Consider the following 27,426-nt stretch of genomic DNA (forward strand, 5'->3'; position numbering starts at 1 on the left):
GCTGTTGACGAGCTGTTCACAGATTGACCTAATCTCAAGACAATATTGATGCACAAACTAACGGAAATACGCATGCTATCAGGGATGCGTACGACGACAGGTCGCCAACCTCGTCGCGTGGCAGTTCCGTACACGCAAGAGTGGTTTAGATGTTGAGCAACCAACCCCAAAACAGTTTGCCCAGTCCACAAACAATCCATATAACATCAGGCAAAGGCCTTATTGGGCAGGGGCAAAGATAAGGTATCACGTGTACACGAGACCTTTCGTGAAACGTGTCAGGCGGGTATTCACGTGAAGTAAGTACCACGAGCACACAGTATGGCCCCGTGGCCACGGACTCAGGTAGTCCTTTTCCAGTCGCGAACTGGCATCACCTGTATGCACCAAGTGGAGACCAGTTTTACCTATGCAGCTTATATACGTCTACAAATGCACATGAACGCGAGTCATTCAGGTGGCAACGCTCTGATGCTGCGACATTTCTCGTTGTATGACTATTTCTGCATTTTCTGCTGTTACGCGCACGGTGGGATCCCATTTCACTCCCAGTCATAACTGCAACAGAATGAAAGACGCATGAGCAATGTGTGCGGGAAACCCCCGCTAGAGAGCGCAAGTGCTCTCGCGCTTCTTCTCAAAGAAGCGGCAGACCTTATGACCCAGTAACGAGTGAATGGCCTCCGTTTGGCTGTCGGCGGCCACAGACCTGCCTTGCATGCCTTTCTGCGTGGGCCGGTGGGCGGTGGGGGCGGTGGGGGCGGCGGGATCCAGGTGCGCCGGTGCGCGCGCCCGCCTCCGACGGCGGTCGCCGGCCGGGCTGCTGGCCGCACCAGTACCGGCCGCGGTACGCTCCACACCGGCACCCGGCGCCCCGCACCATGCTGGGCCTCATCCTCAGGTGGGTCGTCCGGCCGGTGGAGCCCGCCAGGCCGGCCCTCCCCACCCGGACCGTCGCCGGTTCATAACGCGGTCTGGTGCGCGCTCGTGGTCTACGCTCCCAATCGGCGGGGGACATTCGAGCTGCGTAGTTCTGCTCCGCCCTGATGTACCCTGCTTTTCCCCTGCTCTAATTGGCTTTGGTCTACTCGGTTGTCCTCTGCCCTGGTCTGCTCCTCTGCTGTGCTGCCTGTTCTGTTTTGCTGTCTATACTGTGCCGTCCTGTTCGGGCCGGTGCTGTCCACGACGCTGCTGCTTTCATCTGCCTTCGGATCGAGAGCCGCCTTGGTGAATTGCGTGAGGTGGTGAGAGGGGCTTGTCATGCCTATCGCTGTCTGAAAACATCCCCCAGAGGTCCTTGGTCGACCCAGTCCTCTTCACGAGCGACGTAGGTCTTCCTATCCACCTCACGGGCGTCAAGTATCCTACGCCGATAGTGCCAGGCTGTAAGTTCCCGTTCGTTCTAACGATCTGTCATTTCAAAAATCCAGCTGCAACAAAGGTGCCTCAGTTGAGGCGGGGAATAGCCACTTCTGGTTTTTCTACCATTCAACACATATTGGGCTAATCAACTTTTCAGGAATCTGGCGACCTAACCGCTCCCGCATTCCCCCATTTAGTTCCTGCGCCCCATGGAGAAAACCAATGACAATAAACTGCTTGCAGCGTGCAATACTTTTTGGACATATAAACACGCCAACATGCTCCCAACCAAGACTATCCAGTCCCTTGTCAGTACGGCCTAAAAGCTCAAAAGAACTACATTCTTGCATTTCGACATATCTGATTACAGACTAAGACCATCGAATTCTTCGGAAGCACAGGGAGTGATGTCGATCATTTCCTATCCTAAAAATTGCCAGCCTTCAGACGTTGACGTGTCCAAGAAGTAAAATTCCATCCTCTGATATTGCTGCACATTTGGACATCACCCAGCGCCTGAAGCCCAAACACTCCTGGTCCTGAGGCCACGTTTCTCCACATATCCTGCGTTGCCTCCGAATCTTAAGCGGGGCTGCAGCACGTCATCGCACAGGGTGTCAGAAATGGGCGAACTTCGGGGCCATAATTGTCTCGAGGTTCTGAACCCTTTAGAATTGCCGAAGTGGACGGGCCACAGAAAATTAAGAGGGGCGCCATTTTTGTTTGAGGACTATTGGGTACTTAAGCAGCCCCCGTTCTTTTAGAAAAGAGCCTTATAAGTCACTCAGGAGCCTGTTATAACGGCTGAACTTCGACCGCACTGAACGTAAAAAAACAAATATTGTTTATCTGCATACACAACATTATGCGGACCCTAGTAGACGGTTATGCACACATGATGCCTCGTGAATTACGTACACTAATTGTTGATTTGAGTTGACTCGTTGTTGTTGAACAAGTAAAGTTGATATCCATGATTCCGGGTTCCAAAAATTGTTTTTCCTTTTCAAATACGGCAACGTTTTCAAGAAAATAGCAGTACTCCAACTTGTGACCTCACCCTGGATTCCTAGTGCTAGGCTTACATGGATCTCCATTAAGACTCAGCTGAGACAAAACCGCGTCCTGTGACGCCATTTGCGCAACCCATTACAAAAAAAGTGACCCGACACCACCTCACCGCGCAAGTCGTTAACGAGGACTTCATGAATTATCACTTTCGTTTGCTCCAAGAATTTATAGCATTTTTTACATAAACCTTGTAACATATTAGCTTATCCAGGTGTTGCCGCAGCTGAGCTGCCGGCCATCGTTCTTGGCCCTGGGTATCTAAGGTCATCTCTTGAGAACTGCAAATTAGCATTACCAACCACAGCAATATAACTACTCGCCAGACAAGTCTCGGCACAAATTTAACCATTTGTATTTTCTACCTATTTGATAGATTTCACAGCTCTTGGCTGAGACTTGGGAGAGACGCCGCGTACAAGCTTAAAGTTCTTGATGTCGGCGTAACTTATCTTTACTGCAGCTGGGCATGGCAGTCGCACCCAGTCGTCTCTTGACGTTGTTGCGGAGACTAAGGAAGATTAACTGGCTGGTCGCTTTCTGGATTAATGGGCACTGCTGTGTTGAGATTCCCCGCGCTGGCTGCGGTGTCTCAGCTTTCGGCTAGGGACGTTAGCAACAGCCATTGGGATATCGAAGGGAATAGTCCAGTGGATCCCGCTCTCATCTCAGTGCACCTTTCTTGAGGATTACGTAGAAGACAATGTTTCTCGGTGCGTTGGTCTTCGAGGCCTTGAGATATTCAGCATGGCCCAGTTGGCGTGATCCTAATAAATAATCGGTTGCAATGCACCTCCAAAATCTGTGCTGCGTGTTGGACCGGTGTCAATTTATGATCCCGATATACACACATTTGCTGTTTCCAGTAAGACAAATGGTCTAAGCTTATTCAGCGGGCTTGGTGGAACACGGAAACGGTTATAAAATTTTCCGTTTCTTTTGGAAATTCCTCGCATGCATTTAGCGACTTAATTAAGACGTAAATACTCAGTGGCATCTTTTTCAACGCAGCTCAATTACAATCAGCTCAGACAAAAAGCGAAGTGATGCCTATTGCTCACCTCTTTTTTGTACTCGCCGTCGAGTCCATCTCTTCCATTTTAGTTCATCTTAGAAAACACTGCTTTCGATGTCATCAAAATCATCACAGTGGTTCGGTAAGGAGAAAGAGCGGCCTACATGGCTTGCTGTGTATTCGACCATGGGGAATGGTTTCGGTCATAACGGTCCGCCCTTGACGCTGAATACAAGTTGGACACTGTATTACTGGCCCACGAGTGTAACACAAGGCGGAGTCGTGGACTCATGTGAGTCCCTCAAGCGGTGAACCGCAGACCCTGCAGTGCGACTCCACGGTCTCTAAAGCATCTCTGGTCGAATTGCTGCTACCTGAAAGCCGTTGAAGACCGGACGCGGGCTGGTACGGATGTACCGCCAGGTACCATTTCTTCCCGTACCAATCCATACAGTTAGGTAGTTTCGTGGATGCTGCGCCTGATGCGCACCGTGCCGGTCAACACGCATAAACTGCACCCCTATAAACTGGCGTTATGTTAAGCGCGTATAGCGACCACCGCAGCTCTAACACAAAGTTGCGCTACGACAAATGTATAAATGTTAGCAGGGCCAGACGGATCCAACGTTCTTGCCCGTTACACTTGATCAGATGTCATCGCTCTCCTAACTCTCCGTCTGGTTTGTTATCGTTCACCGCTCTCCTAACTCTCCGCCTGGCCTGTTGTCGTTCACCACTCTCCTAACTCTCCGTCTGGTCTGCTGTCGTCCACCACCGTCTTAACTCTCCGCCTGGTCTGTTGTCGTTCACCGCTCTCCTAACTCTCCGTCTGGTCTGTTGTCGTTCGCCGTTCTCCTAACTCTCCGTCTGGTCTGTTGTCATTCACCACTCTCCTAACTCTCCGTCTGGCCTGTTGCCGTTCACCGCTCTCCTAACTCTCCGTCTGGCCTGTTGTTGTTCACCTCTCAAGTTACCTCACGGGGTGCGCGGTAGATGGCCCAACGAGCAGAGAAGCTAACTTGTACTCATGAGGGCTTAGCAAGGCCGCTGTATAATGCTCGTGATATTTTTTGAATAGTCGCTGCCCATGTTTTCCTTGCTATTCACCGCGCTGTAGCGCCACAATGTGACCAAAGCAAATTTGATAGTGTTTCGCAGTTTCAACCTCAGAATTTCCGCTTCTTCAAAGTGGTTCATGCTCAGTAAAATGATTGAATCAGTCGGTAAAAAGGCGGTGCCCGGGTGTGAAATGACGTTAGGATGAGAACGTCACATTGAAAAAACAATGCAAAACGTGGTGGTTAGTTTTTTCTGGCTCGTGCACTTTATGCTCCAAGACTGGCATCACGGGCATCACTTCACATTCGAGCACATCATAATGCTCAATCTATCGGTGCTATTTTCGTATGTCTGGAATACAAATTCCGGCGGCACCTGTGTGGGGGAGGGGGGTCACAATCAGACACCTCAGGACGGTTTAACGAAGAGAACGGTCATCTACAGGGATCACTTGTTCTAGTCCCGGCTGTATCATAATTTTTGTATTGCATTCATAGTGTTAACCGAGCTCGTTCAGTCGGAGCTATTTCACATACCATATATCAACATACCATCATATAGAGTTACCCGCGTCATCAGCGCGGTCAATCCTGGTTGACCTGGGACGTGCATACTTGTTCAGAACGGAACGGCATGCATGACACAAATTGGCTGGAGCACGGCCGGTCGCAATCGTTAATCGTAAGAATACAGACTCCCGGCGTTACAGCCTCCACGTGCCTTGCGGCGTCGGCTGCTGCTGCCAACACTAAGCGGCGAACTGAGGCGGGCGAAACTCCCACGCACCGGGAAATGGTACTTCCTGACACTGTATACATTTTCGTTACGTTGAAATCGCACTACTGGCCGTTTGTTTCACTCGCGCAATTTCAGATTGATTCTTCGATCGGATCAGCACTTACACCCACACGAAAAGTAAATATTTCATCGTCGTGATGAATGTTCGTGGTGTCATAACCGCTAATTCGTTCAGACTGGTTCAGACCACCAACGATGAAATTGCATGGGTTGAGTCTCCGACCAGGTCTTCCCGGAGAACACTGCTAGTTTGATGACGCATTTGAAGGTATCACCTGCCGCTACACGGCCGTTTTCGGTCCGCCAGCGGCCGTCAGCCGCTAGCTGCGGCAGCCGACCCCGCGCGATCATAGAGACCGCGCAGACTCCATAGAGACCGCGGCCTGGGTCTTCCGCGTTTTCGCCGAAGACCGTTCTCGCCGCCTCTGACTGCGCGTAAGCGTGCTATAAACTCATGCTAAAAACGGCTCACATCATATCATTAACACTTGATTCTGGAAGGCGATGGAAGTGCCCGGACGAAGATGGGAGGGCCTCCCTAATGGAAAATATAAAAACGTGGAATTAAGAATAACACGGCAAATTACGTCAGTCGTTGCTTGCATTTGCAAGTCGTTGCTTGCATTGCTTGCACACAAGCTTGCTTCTTGCAATACATACAAATAAAACAGTAGTTATAGCCTTAATGCCCGCAAAATAGCCTAAAGAATGGAGAGATAGATGTATAGATATAATGCGTATGTTTCTCTGTTCTCCAGGCTCCTCGGCGAGGAACGAGGCTATCGCTTTTTAAATATTTATTTCCTTCCATTCAGCATCTTATCTTTGTGCAATGTGTAATGCGAAAAACCATCTAAGATCACAATCCGTATTCAATACGGTCGAGATCCACGAAAACTAGGGTTCCGCCACACGGTTTGTGTAAGGAGACGACCAGCTTACAGCGATTTTGGTCCACCTGCCTCTTAAACAACACGCTTTCCACTTAAGTCTGTGCTATGGGCTGGACGCGGAAGTGATGTGCTGTTGAATCCGTCGTTTGTCAGCGTCAATAAGCCTCCATCATTGATAGAGTTAGCCTCCAGTGGTGCGTTTTCGCGAAATAAGCTTAGGGCTAGGCGGGAAAAATGACTAAACTCACCTCAAAATAAACTGAAGCAGAATTCTCCCGGATTGTGCCCAACTTCCTCTCGAAATTAGGTAGACAGAGCCTCCCAACTAAGTAGGAAACTACACCCCTACACCAACATGTTTTCTCGTTCTGTCTCGGCGTGGAGGTGACGTCGGGTGTCAGTGTAATTAGGTCGATGGTCGATGGATGTAGGGTCGATGTCACGTGTCTTCAGATGTTGCTGAACGCGGACGGCCTCGTGCATAATGAGTGTCAGCTAATGTACGCGACTGTTTAAGGGAATGCTCCGCATTTGAAGATAGTGGGCCAAGCGTCAGTTATGACGAAATAATTTCACATGTTAGTATTGCTTTGTTTTTATGACTGCTCTAGACAGCACAGTTTCACTTTGTGGTAAATATTCTACTCAATACGTCATCGTTTGATTGCGTCATAGAACGTTTTATGACACCAAAGCCGCAGTCAGACTGGTCGTGTCAGAATTGTCACTGTAGCGGACGGGCTCACTCATTTGTAGTGTTTCAATCTGCCGATCGGTGGCTTGTTGTGTGGTGCGTTTTTTGTTGTACCAAAATATCATTACGCGCCCGTGTTTAGGCCCTTTCTCGTGGTGCACTTCTACATTTGTCAGCCACTTGATATCGTTTACCTGCATTCACGTGCTCGGTTGCGGCGGTATCCTTAACGTGATTCCCAGTGTCATTTCCGTCATCTCTAGTAACACTGCCCAAGATCCTGAATAAGGCACAACAGAACGTGATTCGTGTTCGTAATTTTCACTCAACGCATCAAGCTGGTAAAAGTCCGACTGCCAACCGTCGATGCCACGAATCTTGTTGACATACGCCAGACACGAATGATTCGACGACTACATTGGTTTTGACCTTTAGTGCTACATGGCCAGTGACGTTTGCATGGCGCCATGCATGTCCGGGGAAACTTAAAATAGGCTGCACGAAAAAGTCTGCTCAAGTTCACGTGCGTATAACTCAGAAACAAAAGGTTTCGAAGCCTTAGGAAGGGCATGGTTGTAAATTGCATTGAATGGTATTCAAAAAAGCTCTCTTGAATGGCTCTCAAAATGGTTCTCGGTACTTCAGTATGCAATCTCAGTACAAAGCCCTACACAAAAGTAAAACACTCCCTTCAAAGGCTGTCACGAAAGCCTCGGAAGCCGCAAAACAGGTTACAGGCTCGCGACCACGGTACTCGCGTTTAGCATGTTCGACACGACAAGTGTTGGTTCTGTAGTGGGCGTGGTCGGACGATTACCGCTATCGGTCTCGTAGGCTGATGTTTACGACCGGGTTTTCCTAACTGCTCTGGTGAATATTTACATCAGCGTGGATGGTTGACAAATTCCAATGACTCTTCCGAGCATATACAGATAATGATGTTGTTACGATATGGGGTGCTTATCTTCGACAGGTTTTCTGTCATGCGCCTCGCATTCACCGGTAGCTAGCCGATGACACGTGGCGGCAGAATAACGCACATTGGTGTGGTATACAGAACTTACAACATCGCTCAATAACGTGCAGTATGCAGCGTGCAGCAAACACAGAAACGCTTAACTATACCCAGTCCGGATGTGAGGGTCTTAAGTGGTACCAGCTCAGCCAGCGGTATTTATCTGAACATGACATATCAGTATGCATTTTCTTTGTTCCTTTACCTGCGAAACATTTCTTTGAAAACTCATCAAGATTGACGTAATTTTGATATTCCAGTTTTGATGTTCTCATTGTTATCGCCGTTGGAGGGGATTTGACTTGGGGGGTGGGGGGTGGGGGTGGGGGTGGCAACAAGAATGCAAATGGGCACCTGCGGTAGGCACCATTATCGTGCATACTTCGTTATCACATCATGCCTGATGGGTCAAGTTTGGACAAATGGATTTTAATCTTATCAGACCTTATAGTGTTCTTTCAGGCATGAGAAAAGCCATTTTATGTCTGGGAGTCCGCTTGAAGCTCACACAGGAGGGCCAAATGACTACGTTTGCGTTTAAGGCGCCGTTGGTGTTAAATGGATGCAACACGTGTTGTAAAGATATCCAAGAGTCCTGGCAATTGCGAAATGCTGGACAATAGGACGCTCTAGGCGTCCCGTTGGCCATGAGTCGTAATCCCCAAGAGGGGCACCTACATCACCCGATGGGCGGGTCATGGTCTGACGGCTCTTCTCTAAATAGCCACTGTCTCGGGGGTACGTGATGTTGACCGTATCTCGCCGTTCGCGGAGGCCCTGAGTGGTGTGGTGGGCGTGACCCGGTCACCCGCCGTAACAGTATCAGCATGTTCAGGGCCCTGAGAGGTCCGCGTATTCCTGTGCTATATCCCGCTTCAATCCTCCGCGTGCTTCAATCCGTTCGCTGATCACCGTGCGGGCTCCAATCCGCTCGCTGCTCACCGCGCGTGCCCCAATCCGCTCGCTGCTCACCGCGCGTGCTCTCGCGTCACCATGCATTATTCGAGCGACGTGGGCAGGCGTGCTGGAACCGCCAGCTTTCCGCCTGTCGAAGTGGCGCCGCCTGGTTTCTGTCCCGCAGCCACGGCCCGGAACTGCCTGCTGTTGGCCATCACCGGCCCTCGAACACGCAATGAATTAATCATGGAACTTGATCGTTCTGAGTTAGAGCTTATCGCGCCTTGTGCTCTTACTTTCATGAGCAATATTGCTTGTCTTATCGGTTGGTGTCTTCCGTACAGCGTTATATTTTATATATGTATCACGTCATGTGGTGGGAAATACACTAAGCCACATGACGAAACAATTTCTTAATAAATTGACCCGACTTGTTCTCTCCTGCATCTCTTTGTTCTGGTCCGCTGCGTTACGCTCTGTGGTGCTCAGTCTAGTCCTTCTTTGCCCTGTCCTGCTCGGCTCCACTCTATTCTGCTCCGTGCTGTTCTACCCTTTTCTGTTTTATTTTTCTGTTATGTTTTGCTCTGTTCTGCTTTGTTTTGCTCGTCCCGATCTACACTGCTCTGGTTTGCCAACTAATTCCTCGACGCTTGACCCTTTTCAATTTGCCCTGATCTTTTGTCAGGTGTACCGATGTTCGCCTGAGAGACATCATTTTTCGGGCGACAGACAAGCGCGGCGGGAGCAGTCACGTGGCATGACTCACATGACTGTTGCATGACGTCACATGACTGTCCAGTAGCATGACACCTCCGAGCAAAAGCGACCTTGACACGCTGTTGTCGGCTTAACGGGGCCCAAACGTCCGTTTTTGGATCAGAAACGGATTCATGTTCGGAAGCGGCTTCCACGGTTCGACAGAGCCCGCGGCGCCGTGGCGCAGGAGCCTGCGGAATGTCTAGAGCGCTCAAGCCTCGGTCAATAATTTACTTTGGGTCTCCCAAGAAAGTCAGGGAGTTCTGAAATGATTTGGTATGTTTGGAACGCTTTCGTAGCATTACAAACTCAAGGGGTACGAGTACAGAAAACACGCAATCACCGGGCGAGTGAAGGCCACTCTTAAGGTAAGCTTTCCCTGATGACGCACAGGCAACCAATTCGGTCAAGAGACCCTCGAGATCGTTGGTGGCAATGAGTTGCCCGATCGGCTTAAAACTCCACGGTATACGGAAACAGATCAGATGCAGCTGTAATAATTGTGCAGGCTATCGTCATTCCTAATCTGGTGTCTTGGTATTGACATAACGTTTCGACCAGTTAACTCTCCGACTGGAGCCGGGGAGTTAACTAGGCCTCAGTCCTTGGAAGAAGCTAGATTAAATGAACTGCGGACACATCCAGCCATCCCAGCATCCACTTGATGTCAAACCGTTCGACCTTCCCTGTTCCCCAACTGATGATAGTTACTGGCCAGTCCCTGGAAATTCGATAGGCTTTCTATGTTTTTCCCCGTTACTACAGAATGACCCCAGTTAATGTCACCCACAAATTGGCCTGCACAATATTGCTAATACCACTCTTTACCTCTTTATAATATCTGTTAGGCAAAATTGTGGTAAACTGTACGCGTGGGACTGCTCGTCTTGACTAGCCTCGTCGATATCGGTGTGGCATCGGTGTCCCACATAGCATCAACCCCCAACACCAATCCCCATGCGGCATCAATCCTCAACGGCTTCAGAACTACGTAGGGGATGGTGGGAGGCGGTGAAGGGGTGGTTCCTTTCATTTTCTTCGTCGCCTGGCACCTCTGACGGGTCCTGGTCTGCCCTATCCAATACAACATCATATAGATGGCCTTCTTCTGTGCCTGACCCTTAACACGCGCTCGGGTGGCCGGCTAGATACCCTTTGCTCGGGTGGGTGGGGGTGGGGGGGGGGGGGAAATTTGGCCCCCTGAGATCTCGGGAACTATGAAAGCTAGAAATGCCAAATTTACAGGGTGTCTTGACCTGTACGTCAATTCACATAGGTCAAAGTTTGAGCTTCCTAGATAATAATCTTCGGGTCAAATAAGGTCAAAAAAGGTCAAAAATTTCATGTTGGTCTCTAAAGTGCCCCCAGAACTTAGGCAGCTGTTTCTAAGCAAAAGGTCACAACCCTATTTTAGGTCAGTGACCTTGTTTGACCTTTTGAAGGTCATGGTGACCAAAATCGTACCAGACTGCTCTAAGCTTTGCACTTGAATAAGCGACAAAGATTACGCTAGGCAGTATGCTCCTAAAACAAATTGTCGACCTGGGTCATCTTAGGTCAATGACCTTTTCTGACCTCTAGGAAGTCAATGGAAGATGTATAATGCGGTTCCTGTCGTCAACAAATTCGAAATGAGTACCACAAACTATCCCATACAGAAATAAATCTAGAGACCATAGAGAAATAAATCAGGTTGGTCTTGACCTTGGTCTGACCTTCACACCTGACCTTAGATCAACGCAATTTGTTCATTAAACATTTGTGGTGCCTGAGAGAGCATCTCAAGGATACATGTCTTCGTCAACACTCCGTTATTGTATCGGATTGGACGATTCCCTAGAAATTGCCCTCGCTGAAACCATGGCCTGACTTTGACCCGCTATAGGTCAGCGACCTTACAAGGTTTATCTTAATTTTCATGTCAAACGATCCGCTATTCAATTGTCGACGGCCATGCAAAATTTTGGTGCGGCGACACCGCGCCGTTCGGGAACCATTATGGAAAAACCTCCGGGAGGGGTCAATTTGACATCCCACCCGAACGCGTGTTAAGGAAAGCATGCACATTGGTCTTGTGAATATAACTGAGTGCGCGTCCTTTAGCAGGTCTTCAGCAAAGAGGCTGCAGTAATGTAGCGGCTATCTATGTTCTGATTCACAAATCAGCTTCCTTATAATTTGGAATGTCACAGCACGCCCAACGCTGATTAAGCCACTGACATCAGTGACTATGAACTGCGAAGTTTTCGCGAATACTTCGGTAATATAGGGCCACAATGGGCTGTGTCAAACGCCTGTGTGGTTTTTAATACACCCCTCTATATTTAGCCCGTAAAGCCTAAATATAGAGGGGTGGTAATTGTATTAATAATAGATAATTGATAATAGTTGGTAATTAATAAGAGGCAATTGCACATTTTTATGGGTTTTGAACTGAAGTCGACATCTTAAAGACCTTTCGATACTGTTACAATCCTGCCATTCCTAAGACCTAGGTAACTTTAGTTTCTGAGCTACGCTCCCGCAAAAATGGGGAAAGAAATATCGGGGAAAGTGTATTCGGGGTCACATCGCGGCGGACCACCCCACACACAACGGCGAACTGCCGCACGCGACGCCAACAGAGAGACTCCCTCTATGCGCCCCGAGCAGCACCTCCTACACTCCTTTCAAGCCCACCCGCAACACGATCGGCGTGCGACTCGCCGGTGCCACCGCGTCCCACCCTACCGCGTCTACGGGCTAACGCATCGCCCCTGAGCCGTGACCGTTTCCCTACGTTAACACTGTCCTGGGGCGTGATCTATTGCTACACATGGTCTATACCGCTACACCCACCCTTGATCTTCAAAGATCATACTCTCACACCAACGTTCATACTATCCAATCACCCGACACACACTGTCCATAAAGTTGGCCCGGTTGCCGGCGCACACGCTGGCTGCGTCGCAGCGGCATCGTCTCGACTTCTTCCGCCTGCTGCTCAAGACAGGCCGGGATGCCCACCGGTTCCGTCCCAGTCGCCGCTGATGCGTGCTCCGCGTTGTCCGGGTTGTCAGCCAACAGCCATCTTCCATCACGTCGCCGTCCGGCGTCTCGACGACGACACCGGCCGCGGGAGACCGCTCCATCGCCCCACCGGCCGCGGGAGACCGACCCGTCGCTCCACCGGCCGCGGGAGCTGCTCCACCGCTCCACCGGTCGCAGGAGGCTGCTCCGCCGTTCCACCGACCGCGGGAGGCTGCTCCACCGTTCCACCGCCATCTGCAGCACTGGCGCTGGCGTCCGTCCACTTCCAGGCAACCGTCTACGCCTGCTGCTCGCCGCTAAACCTCGCCGTAAAGTCGGTTGCATCCGCCTCCAGACCTCCTGGGTCACAGCTGCCTCCGCACAGAACCACACGTCTGTCGGCGTCCTCACGCTGATACCTCCCAAGGCGGGGACACGGCGCTCGCGCTGACGCGGCGTCCCCCGACTCGCTTTCCGTCCAGCGCCGCGGGCAGGCGACGACGACCTGGCCCAACTCACCGCACGTCCAGCAGCGTCGTAGTGAGCGCCTTGTCGGTTCGCGGAGGCGCCTCTGCACGCGCCACGGCCGCTGCCACAGCGACGCGTTCATCGCTGAGCACGGCCCGTGCCCGTGCGAGAACGCTCGCTAGGTCCAGCGCGACGATCCATCGTACGCCGGGATGAGCCGGCGTCAAACGGCCCGCCTCCATCCCGCGTGACGGCCCTGCTCCCGCTGGCTGACGCTGGTGTCGTCGCGCCACCAGCCGTGATGGACGTCGTCACACCGCCTGCAGCCGCTGCCGGGGTCTCGGGCATTTTTGCCGAAATAGCTTGTATTCGGGGTCACATCGCCGCGGACCACCCCACACACAACGGCGAACTGCCGCACCCAACGCCGAGAGACTCACTCTACACGCCCCGAGCAGTATCTCTTATGCCTCATTCAAGCCCACCCGCAACACGATCGGCGTGCCACTCGCCGGCATCACCGCGTCCCACCCCACCGCGTTCACGGGCCAACGCATCGCCCCTGAGCCGTGACCGATTCCCTACGTTAACACTGTCCTGGGGCATGATCTATTGCCACATATGGTCCACTGCTACAGAAAGGAAAATGGAATATCAACGTCATTCAATACGCTATTTAAATCCTGCTATTCCAAAGTCCATGCGGCGATCAAGACCAAAAAAATATAATCGTGGAGGCGTTCACATCTGGCGTTGGTGAGCGCGATTTCCATAGCATAGCGACCTGCAATTGGCTCTCAATCAATGGTGTTCATAGTACGATGACGCAGTCAAACCATGACATATTGTGGAGAATATATACAAAACAGAGAATTGTGCTGTCTGGAGCAGTCCTTTCCTTTAAAAACGCATACCAAGAGTTATCAGTGAACTTGTTTCACCATTTCTTACGCTTACTTCAATACCTTCAAATGTAAAGCATTCCCCTTAACGACTTACATTCAGGACTGATCTTAAAGGGAATGTCTCACATTTGATGATATTGAAGCAAGCATCAAATGTGATGAAACAAACTCACTTAGACCTATTGGTATAATTTTTAAGTGGAAAGTTTGCTCTAGACAGCGCGATTCTCTATTCATTAAATGTGTTCCTCAATGTGTCACGGTTTCATTGCATCATCGTACCTTGCATAACATTGAATGAGAGCCAATTGACTTCCGTGATATTGAGATGTAACGGAAGTCAGTTAATGTGATGTGATAAGATGTGATATAATAAAGTCAATAAATCAATTGGCTCTCATATAATGATAGTCAATTGGCTTCTGTATCACGTTCACGAACGCCAGATATGAACGCCTCGACAAATGTGCACTCCTTGGCCTTGATCACCGCATGGGTTATGAAATGACAGAATTTGAATAACGTTATTATGACATTGTGAATGTCAAGCTTACTTTAAAATGCTCTCCCCGATACACCTTTCTCCATTTTCGCGGGCGTGTAGCTCAGCAACGAGAGGAGCTTAGGTCTTAAGAAGTGCAGGATTGCGAACAGCACCGGAAGGTCTTCAAGATGGCCATTTCATTTCAACACCCCCACATAAATGTGGATCACTCCCTTTAACGTACAATTTCCCGGTCTACAACTGGCATCCTGATAAATCTGAGTGGTCAGGCGAATGTGGGATAAGGTAACAATTTATTCGCCCATATCCATGTATACATGCATCCATCCATGAAGTATCCAAGCAATCTGCCTACATGTTCTTCAAGTTCAGTAATATGATATTCTGAGCCCGACTTTTGTCAACTTGGGACGCTACAGTCTGGCTGCTCTCCCCTTTGGATCCGCCACTGGACATGTAAAACATACAAATTAGAGTCTAACTCGGATTAAAATTGAGTCATTGTCCTCAGCTTCAGTGCCTTATTATAACGTCTAAGTATTGCTTTGCCGACCGATGGTGTCTATAAAGCATTGCATACTTTGCTTCTAATAAACACATGGGAAATATTATAACGAATGCACTAATTAAACAATAAATTTTGAGTATTCACCTCCCGAGTGTCTTTCTAAAAGCTACCAAGTTATAAGCAAAAAGTTAAGGACGACTAAAAAAATGTCAGGTGTTGATAGCGTCGAATGCCTCAAGCCATAAGTCGCTCATAAATAGCTCAAGCCACACTTCCCGTTGAAAAACATGCTTTGTTTACGCCGCTGTCTTACTATCATTGTGGAAAAACAAGATGGTATATCATTGCTAGCGATTTTGGCTTCACCCATGGCTCATTCTTACTTCACCCGCAGTAACAAAACGTGTTTGTTGTCTACTACCTACTACCATGTAGGAAAGCAGTCTTTCAGTGTTTCCAACTTACGAATGATGTGCGTTTTTACACACAAACATTCAAGTATGCCAAGCAGTGGGGCGCTGGCACTGCCTCCCGGGCCGTGAGACTTTCTGGTGTCGTGTCTGTTGCGGTCGTGTCGCGCCTCACTGCATTATCTGCCGTTGCAGATGCGTTGCAGTGTTGGGCGTCCTGCAGCTGGTACCAACTGAGGGACATCTTTACCGGCTGCCGCCGGCGCGCTGGGAACTGCAGCAGGGTAGGGCTGAGCCGTCTCCGGTGCATCTCGAGTTACCACCCGCTCCGTCGCTGGACGAGCTCGAGCAGCGCCTCAGCTTGTCGCTGGACGAGCTCGAGCAGCGCCTCGGCCTGTCGCTGGACGAGCTCGAGCAGCACCTCGGCCTGTCGCTGGACGAGCTCGAGCAGCGCCTCGGCCTGTCACTCGGCTCGGACGAGCGCCCGGCACCGGACGCGCTGGCGGCGGAGCGCGGCGCCGAGCCGCGCCGTCGGCTCCAGAAGAAGGCGCTCACGCTGCTGCGCCGGCTGCCGCTGTCCATGTTCCAGCGCGGTGGCCCCGTTCCGGACGGCGAGCGCGGCACGCCGACGGTGCGCAAGCTACGTTTCGGCCGCCGGTAGCGGCGCGGACGCCGCCGGCGGTGACGGCCCAAACCCCGACAGCGACCCGGCGGCCGCCGCTGCCCATCCTGGCTGCGGGGCTCGGCGCCCGCGCGGCATCCTATTACCGCGTGCGCAGGCAGAGGCCAGCTGCCAGGTGGCCACGGGGGTCTGAAGCCAGTCGTCGTGGTTGTTCGCTCGGCGTTGGGCCGAAGCGGCAGGCACCTGGGCGGGTGCACACCCGGCCGCTGCTCCCTGACACTACGTCAGGACGACCTGATGGGTACCATGTCTGCGCTCGCGTCGTTCCCAGTCAAACCTCTTCCACCGGCGACCCTGGGTCACCGCCCGTTCAAGTGTTGCGTGCGTGACCCCTTCAGCGACTAGCGGAGAGGGCGCCGAGTCTGCCGCGGGCGACCGGGCTCCGTTACCCCGGCCGTGTCCGACCTGCTCCTCTCGGAGCTCGCTGCCCCGATCGCCGGACGCGCGGCGCCAGCTCCCTGTGCTCAGTTATCGCCGTGCGGCCCCCTGGAGCCGCCGGTGCTTGGTTCGCGGCGGTAGCTCTATGTTCTCTCGGAGTCCCGCTGCGTGGTTCTGTTGTGGGGGCGACACGTAGAAGAGCATGGCCGCGTAGTTAACCTCTCACCGCCCATGTCATCGTGGGTTATGGTTGATTACGATCCTGTCGCTTGCAACGCGTACGCTCATCTGTTGTCAGTGTACATAACGGTTTAACTGAGCAAAAAAACAAACATTGCACGGCACACACTGTTATATTGGGACGTGCGAGGTGACGTAAGACGTGCACACGTGGACCCACCTGTTTGCCAATACGACTGCCTGTGCGCGCCCTCGTTAGCTTCTGCTCTTCCCCGGTCGCTGAGACGCCCGGCTGCTGAGACATGTTCGACGAATACAACATGTGAGCAGAATCGTAAGCTGACAGTGTTGTACGGCAAATTCACGTAATCAAACAACCCGCACCTCAACTGCCAACGATTTATCATTCCCAGGTTGTAAGGAATTGGCATTGTGGCCACTGAGAAGCATGTGAACCTGCGCTTGCTGGTTTCAAAGGCATGAGAGCTCGGAAAATGTGACTACCATGTTAGACCGAGACGTTCAAGTTTAAAAAATTAAATCATCGTAGTGCGGATGATGCTCATGTGGCCCGTGGCCTACTTCTGACAGTTATTCTGGCATTTGGCGGGACTTTGGATAATGATGCAGGAAAGTTCTGGTCCTGGTAACAAATAGAAAAAAAACTATTTTAATTGTTAAATTCAGCAATAAACAATGAGCATCAATTGATATCGTTGTCATCTCTCGTCAATACAGGGAGGGAGAATGCGACCCATGTAATTCTCTGGGTCCACCACTGGGAATGCAACGCCGTTGCACGGTAACTCATGAATAGTAAACGACGAACATACAGGCCCGGAGGGAGCATTGATACACAACTTGCAAATCATTCTGACCTCGCCTCCGTTGCGTCAAACCTTAACGTGCCACTTAGGTTGGTATGAATCACAGCAAAGGTAGTTCATTTACACAATATTACAATAAGCTTGAAATGACATGATAAGAGCGTGTAAGAATGTAATATCTTCGACACTACGTCAAGACGCATACTCCTTTCCATGTCCAATGTTCATGCAAAAGGAAGCTTGACCATTGGGGAAGCGCTTAAAAGCATCCGGTAAAAACGATAATTGGCACAAAGAAGTAAGCTCAAGATACATTATCTATGGTGCACTTGGCATCAGGAACAATCTTGACACTTTGTTGTGTCATTGAGTCATGCTCCTCTACATCACGAAAGCCGTGCATTGAAGAAATAAGCACCGAACAGGAAACGTATAATGCAAATAACATGCACTTGGCAGAACACACACGATAGCGTACGCCTGGCTGCATTAAGGACACTGCCATTAGATGCTCGAGTCTGGTAGGTTTGTCTTCGTCTCATCTATCCGACACATTTATTTATTCACAACATAACACACCAGATTGAAAGAGTGGGACCTGCTCGATTTCAATCACAACAATGAACTCGACCTCAAACACGAAACATGAAAAAGCAAAACAAAACAAACAAAAAACCTGTGCCATCTTAAGGCATCAGCTTGGGAGACATATCTGTTCTATTTCAGGCGGGATTGAACAAGCCAACTCGCAATCCCGGCCGTGACACTGCATTTCTATGATCTTCATCTGTATCCGTATATCATCCCTCGGCACCCTTAAAGAGTGCCCTTTTCGGCGTCCACTGCGCTCGCACCGGCCTGCGGGGACCCTCGTCGGCGCATGGGTCCGTCGATGACGATGATGATGGCGACGAGTGAATCGCTCGTCACACGAACACGAATCCGTGCGCGCATCGTCGAGATCTAATTGGTCGGTCTTCGGGCGTGCGATGCGATCCGATAGCGCCATTGGCCACTTGTTTCCTTCCGTGCTGCTCCGCACACAGTGCAAGACAGATTGTTCTTGGCGTCTGTCAGAGCGGTGATGACTGCGGCGTCGCACGGCCAGCCAGCCGCTGCGTTGCCCGATCCCCGCCGGGTGGCCAGCCGGACGGGCGCCTGCTAAAGCCTTCATATTTTTTTCTGACATGTTCTGCCCCCCTAATAACTGTTGAAAGTTGTCCCGTGCACCTTGAAAAATGCACTGAATACGTTTAAAGGCGGGCACTGGCGCAACATTTTTCTGTTGGCCTCTATAACTGTTGCGTGCTGTCAATATCCCAAGCACCACGGATAAGTCTCAAAATCATGTGTTATTATGGCTCCAAAGACCATTTGGGTCGAATTCGACTTCAGCGATCGCAAAGCACGCTCTGGTGATCCTTTCCATGGCAATGCCTTCTGGTCTTGGAATATTTATTACTCATGAATACGCAACGAATATGTTGTCAATTTATGGCGGACTTGGGGATTCCTGTGACAACAAAAGGGTTTCGGCTTCAGCTACATGCAAAACTCGTACCAAGAGGCTCAAGCAACTTTTCGGCGATGACTTGGTATGTCTGATGAATTCAGCGGTTGAAAACAACAAGAGGATAGTTTTCAATATGTCAGGAATTGTGGTTTCCGCCACATTTGAGCCAGAATTAATACAATGTGCATCGTGCAGCGTTGAGTCGCATCCCGTCGTGTCATCGGCGCGTTGAGTCGCATCCCGTCGTGTCATCGGCGCGTTGAGTAACATCTCGTCGTGTCATCGGCGTGTTACGTAACATCCCGTCGTGTCATGGGCGCGTTGAGTAACATCCCGTCCTGTCATCGGCGCGTTGAGTAACATCCCGTCCTGTCATCGGCGCGTTGAGTAACATCCCGTCGTGTCATCGGCGCGTTGAGTAACATCTCGTCGTATCATCGGCGCGTTGAGTAACATTTCGTCGTGTCATCGGCGCGCTGAGTCGCATCCCGTCGTGCCACGCTACATCACGCCGCGTTGCATAAAATACGCCCAGTGTGAGGTGGTAATGCCCTCCGGTAACCTGGCCGGAAACAGCAAAGACTCCGGCCAGAAAAACAAAAGCTGGCTTACAAATTTCTAGTCCTGGAAGTAAACCATATCAATAAAACTGAAAACGGTGGTTTTTTACCTTTCACCGATGTTGCGGGCTGCGGGATAATAATGCAATGACAATAATGCAAACAGTCAACTGCAACAAACACGTATATGAGGCTTATGTTTTGTGTAAGAGCCATGCAACAAGATGCAACTTTGCAGGACAGATTCACGCTTTTTGAGTCCTGTGTACAGTAAAATACAGATGTATGTTCGCAGCCGATACCGATCATGAACTCCCTGTAGAGCTAACGTCCTCAATACTAACGGACGTTCCAGCGCATCATTTCATGACATGTTACGTCGCATAGATGGCAGGAACAAATCCAGTTTCTTAGCATCAGATAACACCACTTAAAACATTTAATGCACCATGAATGTGCACAGTGAGTCTTCACAGTATGCGATAGACCGCGCATGAGAAAGCAAGAAGCCCAGCATTTCACCCCGTCACGAAATGAAGAGCATCTAGGAGTTGCATTGCTTGGACGACGCATTCATGCGTCTAGCAGCGGTGGGCAGCATCCACAGGCTGCTAAGGCTGTGTAGCGCCGCCTGACGCTCAGCCTGGCAGGAGGGGCGGGGAATCGCGGGGAGCTGCGGGAAATCAAACTCCGTGCCTCTAGTTTTTCAGACGTAAAGCATAACCTCTACATTCTCGGTGCCCCAAATCTACGTTTCGTAACCTACGTGTAATGCACAGGTCAAACGTGCCGGTGGAGCCTTGGAAAGTCTTGTTGAGCCAAACCGTCTTTTTCTGCTTAGAACAGAACCTTGAGATCTGATCAATGCCGGCGCTCAATAGTGTGCATTATAGTGTGCATTCTCTCGCTTCGCTGGAAGTACGCGCACTGCCATTTCAGCCGATGAAACAGCTCCGGTCTCATTTTATTTGTGCGGATCTGGGGAAAGGAAGCATTGAGCGGTTAAGCTTTTCCTGCTTCCAGAATGAAAAAACCGTACTCGATGCTAGTTAGGGATTCGTATTATTTTTGCCAAATTGTCAAATCATTGACCAAGTCAACAACCTTGTAGAAACCGCAACCGCACTCAGGAAAGTAGCGTTTAGCCTTTGTTGGGACGATGCGTTTTGTGCGACAACATAACCGCGATACTAAAAGCCGCCTCACGTTGGGCACTTCGCTGTATGGCATCTAGATGTGATACGATGCGTATTACTTACGCGCGTAAGTAATGTAGCAAAAAAATCACACAAACGCACACTGTGATATTATAGACATATAGTTTCTCACTTTTTATTTTGCACGCCACTCGTCCAGGATGGACGGGGCTTCCGGCGGGGCGTGGGACGGCGAGCAAGCCGGCCATGACCAGGAATTCCCCCATCAAACCAAACACGACGATCAGGCCGAGCGGTGCCTGAGAGCTAAATACGAACCGTCGGACGCTCCGGCCGATCGGCCCACATTTGTTGACCGGATCTGCGGAGGAAGCAATGTGTGCCGCCCGGTGGGGTGGGGTGAGCCACCGTTCTCTCCCTGGAACGGGAACGGCCATGACGGTGGCATCCTTGGCCGAAGGGGACCATCACGTCATAGGGGGAGCGCCTGCCCCCGCCGGCCGATCAAGATTAATGGACGCGGAAAGCCAGATCACCGCCGAAACATTATGCGCGCATGTCAGATAAACATGTCATCAGGCATGTTTATCTGACATGAAGAAGTGGGCCGCTCCGCCCCAAGAACCCCACCGCGCCGGCCCAGCCGCCACCTCAGCTAGCATCAGAAGCGCCACCCCACGTGGGAGCTGGACCAGAGGGGGACGCGCAGAGGCAAGACAGCCCGAGGCAAGACAGGAAGAGAGTAGGTGAGCCTTGCACCATCACCAGCAACGCCACACCCGAGATCTGGCCCAGGGGCACACTGGGGGCCGGGCACTGGAAGCAGCGCTGGCCGGCCCGGCAACACATAGGACGGAGGAGGCTTTGCGACACAACTATTGGACCGGGAGCAAAACGAGGACGGGCTGACCCAGTTGAAAGTGGCTAGCAGAAAATCTACAGCGGATTCCCTCGGGAGGAGGCAAGGCGTGAGTCCCGAGGAGGCGCTGGAGGAGAGGAGAGTCCCGAGGAGGCGCTGGAGAGGCAGGAGTGCCGAGGCGGTGACAGTGGCGGCGACAACCTGGCGGCGACATCTGGCCCCGCGGACGACGGGACGCCAACAACAACGCATGCGATGTGGGTCCACAGGCTGTTGTACCCCACCCTTACCGGGCAATGGACGGTTGGCACTCCCGCGTCCCTTGACCCCTCCCCAGCGGGCGGGCGCGGGCCACGGCCACATGTTCCCTCCCTATAGTTAGGGAGGGGGCGCGGGCACTGGCCATGTGACCCTCCTGGCCGGGCAACTGTGTCTCGGGCTCACTCCCATAATCAAGGAAAGGGGGGGGGGGGCTCGTGACGTGTCACGTGGTTCGTTAATATCTTAGTGCGTTTTTGCTGTTGTAAATGCAGGTGGCATTCTGCGTTTTAAATGGTTTGGCGTGGAAGCGAGGCTGGAAGTGATTTGACCAGGTGGTGACAGGGCACTCACGCCTGGCGTGGGTGGACATGGTGTCCGAGGCCCATGGCGCGCGCTTCCGTGTGGCGGCTTCATCGTTAGCCCGCGCCAAGGCTATATAGATGTGGCCGGTGGGGGCAGCCACGTGGAGGCGCAGCCGCTTGTCGTGGGCCTCGTCTGTCCCGCGTTGCGGCCAGGCGCGGAGTACGGGCCACGCCGCCATATCCATGAATGTTTTATTTTGCTGGGCGTTAGTCTGTTGGCTAGCTGGACAGTTTTACTTTTCTCGTTTTCTTAGTTTTTTCCTCGATTGCTCTGGGGGCGGCCGGATCCCCGCCGGATTCCGCCCAGCGCACCCGCAATGATCTCATCAGCGCGCGCTGTCCTTTCCATCTACTTTATATCTTGTCCAGCCCTAGTTATTAACTAATTTTACACGGCATTCGTGCGCGTGTAGTTTGTTTTTCTATTTTTTGCTTTGTTTAGTGGCTGATTACCTTGTTTAAACAGATCATTTTGCTTCGAAATCGATGGGGTCAACTCCCGCCGGACTTGTTAGACTCAGGCTGTCAGACTAAGTTCGCTCTTGTGAGGAGGCGTGACAGCAGCAACCGGCGGCGCCCAAGCACCCAGCGGCGGCTTGGCGGCAGCGCAGGGCACGCACTCCACCCCAGACGCCCTTCCCCCTCCCCACAAACAAACGCGCACTGTGATACAACAAACTACGTTATCTAAAAACAGCAAAGAACAAGTCTTAGCTAGTCAAGGTGATAGTGAAGTGCTCCGCAGTAAATCTCAGTGGTGAGTGGAAACACGAGGTGTTTCATTTGAAATGACAGTTTCAAAATGGCTGTGTAAAGACAATTCCGACAATTATGACTGCATGTAAAGGAGACAATCGCTGGCATATTTCTTACATTGCAGAGACTTGAATGGTTTTAAATTTCTTTCTATGGTTGACCTTTATTTACCTAGCAAAACGTCTCCCCGACAGCTCCCTGAACATGAACGCACGTCTACAAATTTCAGAATGACCTACACCTGCCGATGTCTTGCAAATGGCTTTTACTTAAAATGGCTTAATGGCTTTTAGACCTGCATCTCTTACTCCCAGCCAAAAATGATTGCGTAAAAGACAATCAGTGTCCAGAGTGAGTCACTCCGGGCATCTAAATGGTGGACTGACTGGGAACCGGGCTTAAATGTTCGGCGCTTTTCAACGATACTCGATTCTTAATACTTTCAACGATACGTAATAACATGTGCTGGACGTACTTCTAATATCCTGACTTGCGCTTTTCAAACTGACATTTTACGTGAAGTACCCTGTAGTTGACTGAAATTCAAGTTTGCACCGGCCAGGAGGCTCTCCTGTCCCGCTCTCTCCTGTCTCGCTCGAAAGCCGCAGTGTGAGACGCATTGGGCTATCTCATTGGGTCCGATGTTATCATTCTTTTCAGTTCCGTTCCAACTCGCACCGTGTCGCAACGCCACGCAACGAAAAGAGGCCGGGATGGGGCGGCATTCGTTGTGGTTCAGGATGTGACTCCACCTTTTTGCAATTTATTGTTCCAGACAGCTTACATACTAGCAATGTGACATCAGGATCCAGACTCATATCCGGCATAAGGTTCTCTAGCCCTCTGCATTCCTGACTAATGGCCCCCTCAATTGTCAGCTGAGCTTGTCGCACGCGTGCCGTGCGGCCCAACAAGCCGGCCGCAACTTGTGATGCCCAGCGTGCCGTCGTACGGTGTGCCGCGCGCACTCAGTGTGTGGAGTTGACTGAGGCCTAATCTAAACCATGTCATGAAGAAAAGAGGTCAGTCAAAGCCATGACTCCCTCGATGACGGGTGATATGTCGTAGGTCTATATCTATACTTCAATATCGTAGGTCATACATCATGCATTAGGTGACGTAACTAATAAGGTCTAGTATATACAGCACCTGTGAGCTCACACGTCATGTACAACTTAATAGCTTACGCCTCATATGATAGCTGATACACATTTCAAGAATGCTAGTTGCAGGTATCGATGAAGGTATTCATCACTCATGCAAACATGTAACACAGAGCACCTTATAGCAAAAGCCTGATAAGAATCGTCCCGATGCAGCGCAGCGCGGCGGCATCGGGAGGCGCTGCCCGCGAGGCTGGCGCCGGCGGGCTGCCGGAGCTCGTCCCGTGCTGCGCTCGGGGGCATCAGCTGACTGGCCCTGCGCCGGCCGTGGGCGGCCGCCGCGATCGAGCGTAAGGTGTTGCGGTAGATGTTGGGGTGAGTTGCGCGGACGATGTGGCCGATAGTGTGTAGAAAGGGTTGACACCTTGCTTCAATGCGTCTTCAATGCTAACAGCCTCAATGCTTCTTCATTCGCAACGTTACACACCTTCCCGCTGTGTAACGTCGCGAATGAAGAAGGATTGAGGCTCTACTTACGGTATTACGTTGAACTCGAAACGAGGTCAATTTTACATGCTTACGAGACATTAACTGACAGATGAGGACTTCTGTCATGCCAAGCAAGGGCAACGATGCTCTGTTCAAACAAATAGACGCTTGAGACCATCCAAAAACGATGCCCTTTGTAGTGCAGCTTTTCTTTAATTATAAAGGATGTTCCACGTTTGAAGATATTAAAGCAGGATGTTGGAAGGTATTGACTACCCTCCGCAAACTAGTCTACACATCTTCAGAGGCGCAAGTTGCCTCTGGTTTCCCATACGTGCAGCTTAACCAACACATTAGCTGATCTCATGCCCATAGCCATGCGGGCCGTGCGCCACATCTCTTTATCGAAAAATCATGCCAACACTTTAATTCGCACGCAGTTAGGAGTGGCGGTATACGATTCGGAATGTCCTTCCAGATTAACATGTGTGGGGAGAAAGGCAATCGAACATCACCAACTGCTATGTATTTAGCTGTTGCTTCAACGAGTGTCAATGGCTACAATGCGCACAGTTTTGGAGCAGTTTCAGCCAAAAACTATTACTTCGGGCCTGTGTGCCCATCTCACTGTTCACATGCCGAGCTAAATATTTCACAGGATCACCTGCCATTTTCAAACCCCAGGTCGAACATCTTTTTAGATGAATAACCGATGCAAAAATACACACACTCGCCTGTTAGAATGCATGCAATTGGATCGATCGATAAATTTACCAGGCTGATGAACCGGTGATAAGGGACGGTTGAGAGCGTGCACCAAGTGAAGGAAAATCCGACTCTGGGTGACATTATAATGAGATAAATAAATGTTGATAAGACTTTCTGCTCCCTACATTAGGCTCCTCATTACTGATCAATGTTGATATAATGACCACATATCAAAATGTTGTAATTCGTGAGTGGCCTGCGCTAATAAACTAGATAACTCAGTACTGACCAGCATGCCCGTCGCATGGCACGCAGCGAACCTGTCACCCACAGAGCATCTTTCGCTGTCGTGGCGGAGGAATAGACGGCTAGCTAGCAAGACGCTGCTCTTAAAGCGCATTGTACGCACCGGCCTGCACCCCATACTCATCTGGAACAAGAGTGGCAGCCGGGCTACCGGTCTGATGCGCCTTGCCGGCTCTGTAGCTTCCCTCCCGGGTCATGTCGACGCTCCACCGACCCTGCAGCTCTCTTTGGTCATGTCGACGCTCCACCAACCCTGCAGCTCTCTCCCGGGTCATGTCGACGCTACACCGACCCTGCAGCTCTCTCCCGGGTCATGTCGACGCTACACCGACCCTGCAGCTCTCTCCCGGGTCATGGCGACGCTCCACCGACCCTGCAGCTCTCTCCCGGGTCATGTCGACGCTACACCGACCCTGCAGCTCTCTTTTGGGTCATGTCGACGCTCCACCAACCCTGCAGCTCTCTCCCGGGTCATGTCGACGCTCCACCCGACCCTGCAGCTCTCTCCCGGGTCATGTCGACGCTACACCGACCCTGCAGCTCTCTCCCGGGTCATGTCGACACTCCACCGACCCTGCAGCTCTCTCCCGGGTCATGTCGACACTCCACCGACCCTGCAGCTCTCTCCCGGGTCATGTCGACCTACACCGACCCTGCAGCTCTCTCCCGGGTCATGTCGACGCTACACCGACCCTGCAGCTCTCTCCCGGGTCATGTCGACGCTACACCGACCCTGCAGCTCTCTCCCGGGTCATGTCGACGCTCCACCGACCCTGCAGCTCTCTCCCGGGTCATGTCGACGCTACACCGACCCTGCAGCTCTCTTTTGGGTCATGTCGACGCTCCCCGACCCGACCTGCAGCTCTCTCCCGGGTCATGTCGACGCTACACCGACCCTGCAGCTCTCTCCCGGGTCATGTCGACGCTACACCGACCCTGCAGCTCTCTCCTCGGGTCATGGCGACGCTCTACCGACCCGCAGCTCTCTTTTGGGTCATGTCGACGCTACACCGACCCCGCAGCTCTCCTTTGGGTCATGTCGACGCTCCAACCGACCCTGCAGCTCCCTCCTGTGTCATGTCGACGCTTTACCGACCTTGCAGCTCTTTTTCGGGTCATGTCGACGCTCCACCGACCTTGCAGCTCTCTTTCGGGTCATGCTAACGCTCTACCAACCTTGCAGCTCTCTCCGGGTCATGTCGACGCTCTATCGGCCCTGCAGCTCTTCCCTCGGCGATGTGCCGGCGGCTCTACTTCCAACGCATCAGGCCTCGTTTCCTTGGCACAACTTCTCCCTTAATGACTTATCTCCCGCGGCTAGTAAGAATTGGCGGAGAGAGCGGGGTAATGGGGTGCTTCATGAGGACTTCACAACGGCGAGTTGTTGCATCATTTAGAGCATATGTCAGAGGCGCGCCGCACTGAGACGCTGTAGCTTCCATTGAGCGGTGTTTGGTGCATACATTGCGGACCTTTTGAGTCTACTCACTGAATGCATGCCCGTTTGATGCGCCCGTGCGCGTCGCATTCTGGCCGCCAGAGGTGGCGGACGGGCGAGAGGCTCCCCCAGCGCTGATCCGTGAGCTCGTTCGGCGCCATTATGCCCGCGCCGCGCTCCCGGTCGCACGCGTCATCCCTGCGTAACAAGAGCTAACAACGGGCTGGGCGGCGTCAACCACAGGCCTGCCGCGCTTCTCCGGCCGCGTCCGGTGACGGAACGGTCTCAGCGATCTGCGCGAGGCTGCCGGCGGGGGACTGGACGGCGGGCCACGCTGGTCTGGGCTGCTGCGTGCAAGGAGGCACACCACGCCGGCGAAGACTCTCGGGTGCAGCGGGGTAAAGCGGGGATTGCTGGGATGCAGTTTGGTACACTACGCTGGTAGGGGCTCCTGGGGCACAGTTTGGCTTACTAGGCTGGTAGGG

At 51.7% G+C, this 27,426-nt stretch overlaps 1 protein-coding gene across 1 annotated transcript; it reads left to right on the forward strand.

Annotated features, from left to right (window-relative positions):
- Positions 1-848: 848 nt before the first annotated feature.
- LOC119102840 (uncharacterized) lies at positions 849-16,023 on the forward strand. Its single transcript, XM_037226291.1, has 3 exons — positions 849-901; positions 15,558-15,849; positions 15,904-16,023. Exons 1-3 carry the CDS (start codon positions 882-884, stop codon positions 16,021-16,023), a joined length of 432 nt encoding a protein of 143 aa, XP_037082186.1. The 5' UTR covers positions 849-881.
- The last annotated feature ends 11,403 nt before the right edge of the window (positions 16,024-27,426 follow it).

The sequence above is a fragment of the Pollicipes pollicipes genome, unplaced genomic scaffold (assembly GCF_011947565.3).
Source record: "Pollicipes pollicipes isolate AB1234 unplaced genomic scaffold, Ppol_2.1 Scaffold_5724;HRSCAF=6776_pilon_pilon_pilon, whole genome shotgun sequence".
In the NCBI taxonomy this organism is placed as follows: Eukaryota; Metazoa; Arthropoda; class Thecostraca; order Pollicipedomorpha; family Pollicipedidae; genus Pollicipes; species Pollicipes pollicipes.

Bases quoted from the DNA above. Each gene is read 5' to 3' on its own strand.
- LOC119102840 (XM_037226291.1), top strand. From the start codon at position 882: ATGCTGGGCCTCATCCTCAG. The intron at 902-15,557 runs GTGGGTCGTCCG...CTGCCGTTGCAG, and splicing joins ATGCTGGGCCTCATCCTCAG to ATGCGTTGCAGTGTTGGGCG. The intron at 15,850-15,903 runs GCACCGGACGCG...CGTCGGCTCCAG, and splicing joins TCGGCTCGGACGAGCGCCCG to AAGAAGGCGCTCACGCTGCT.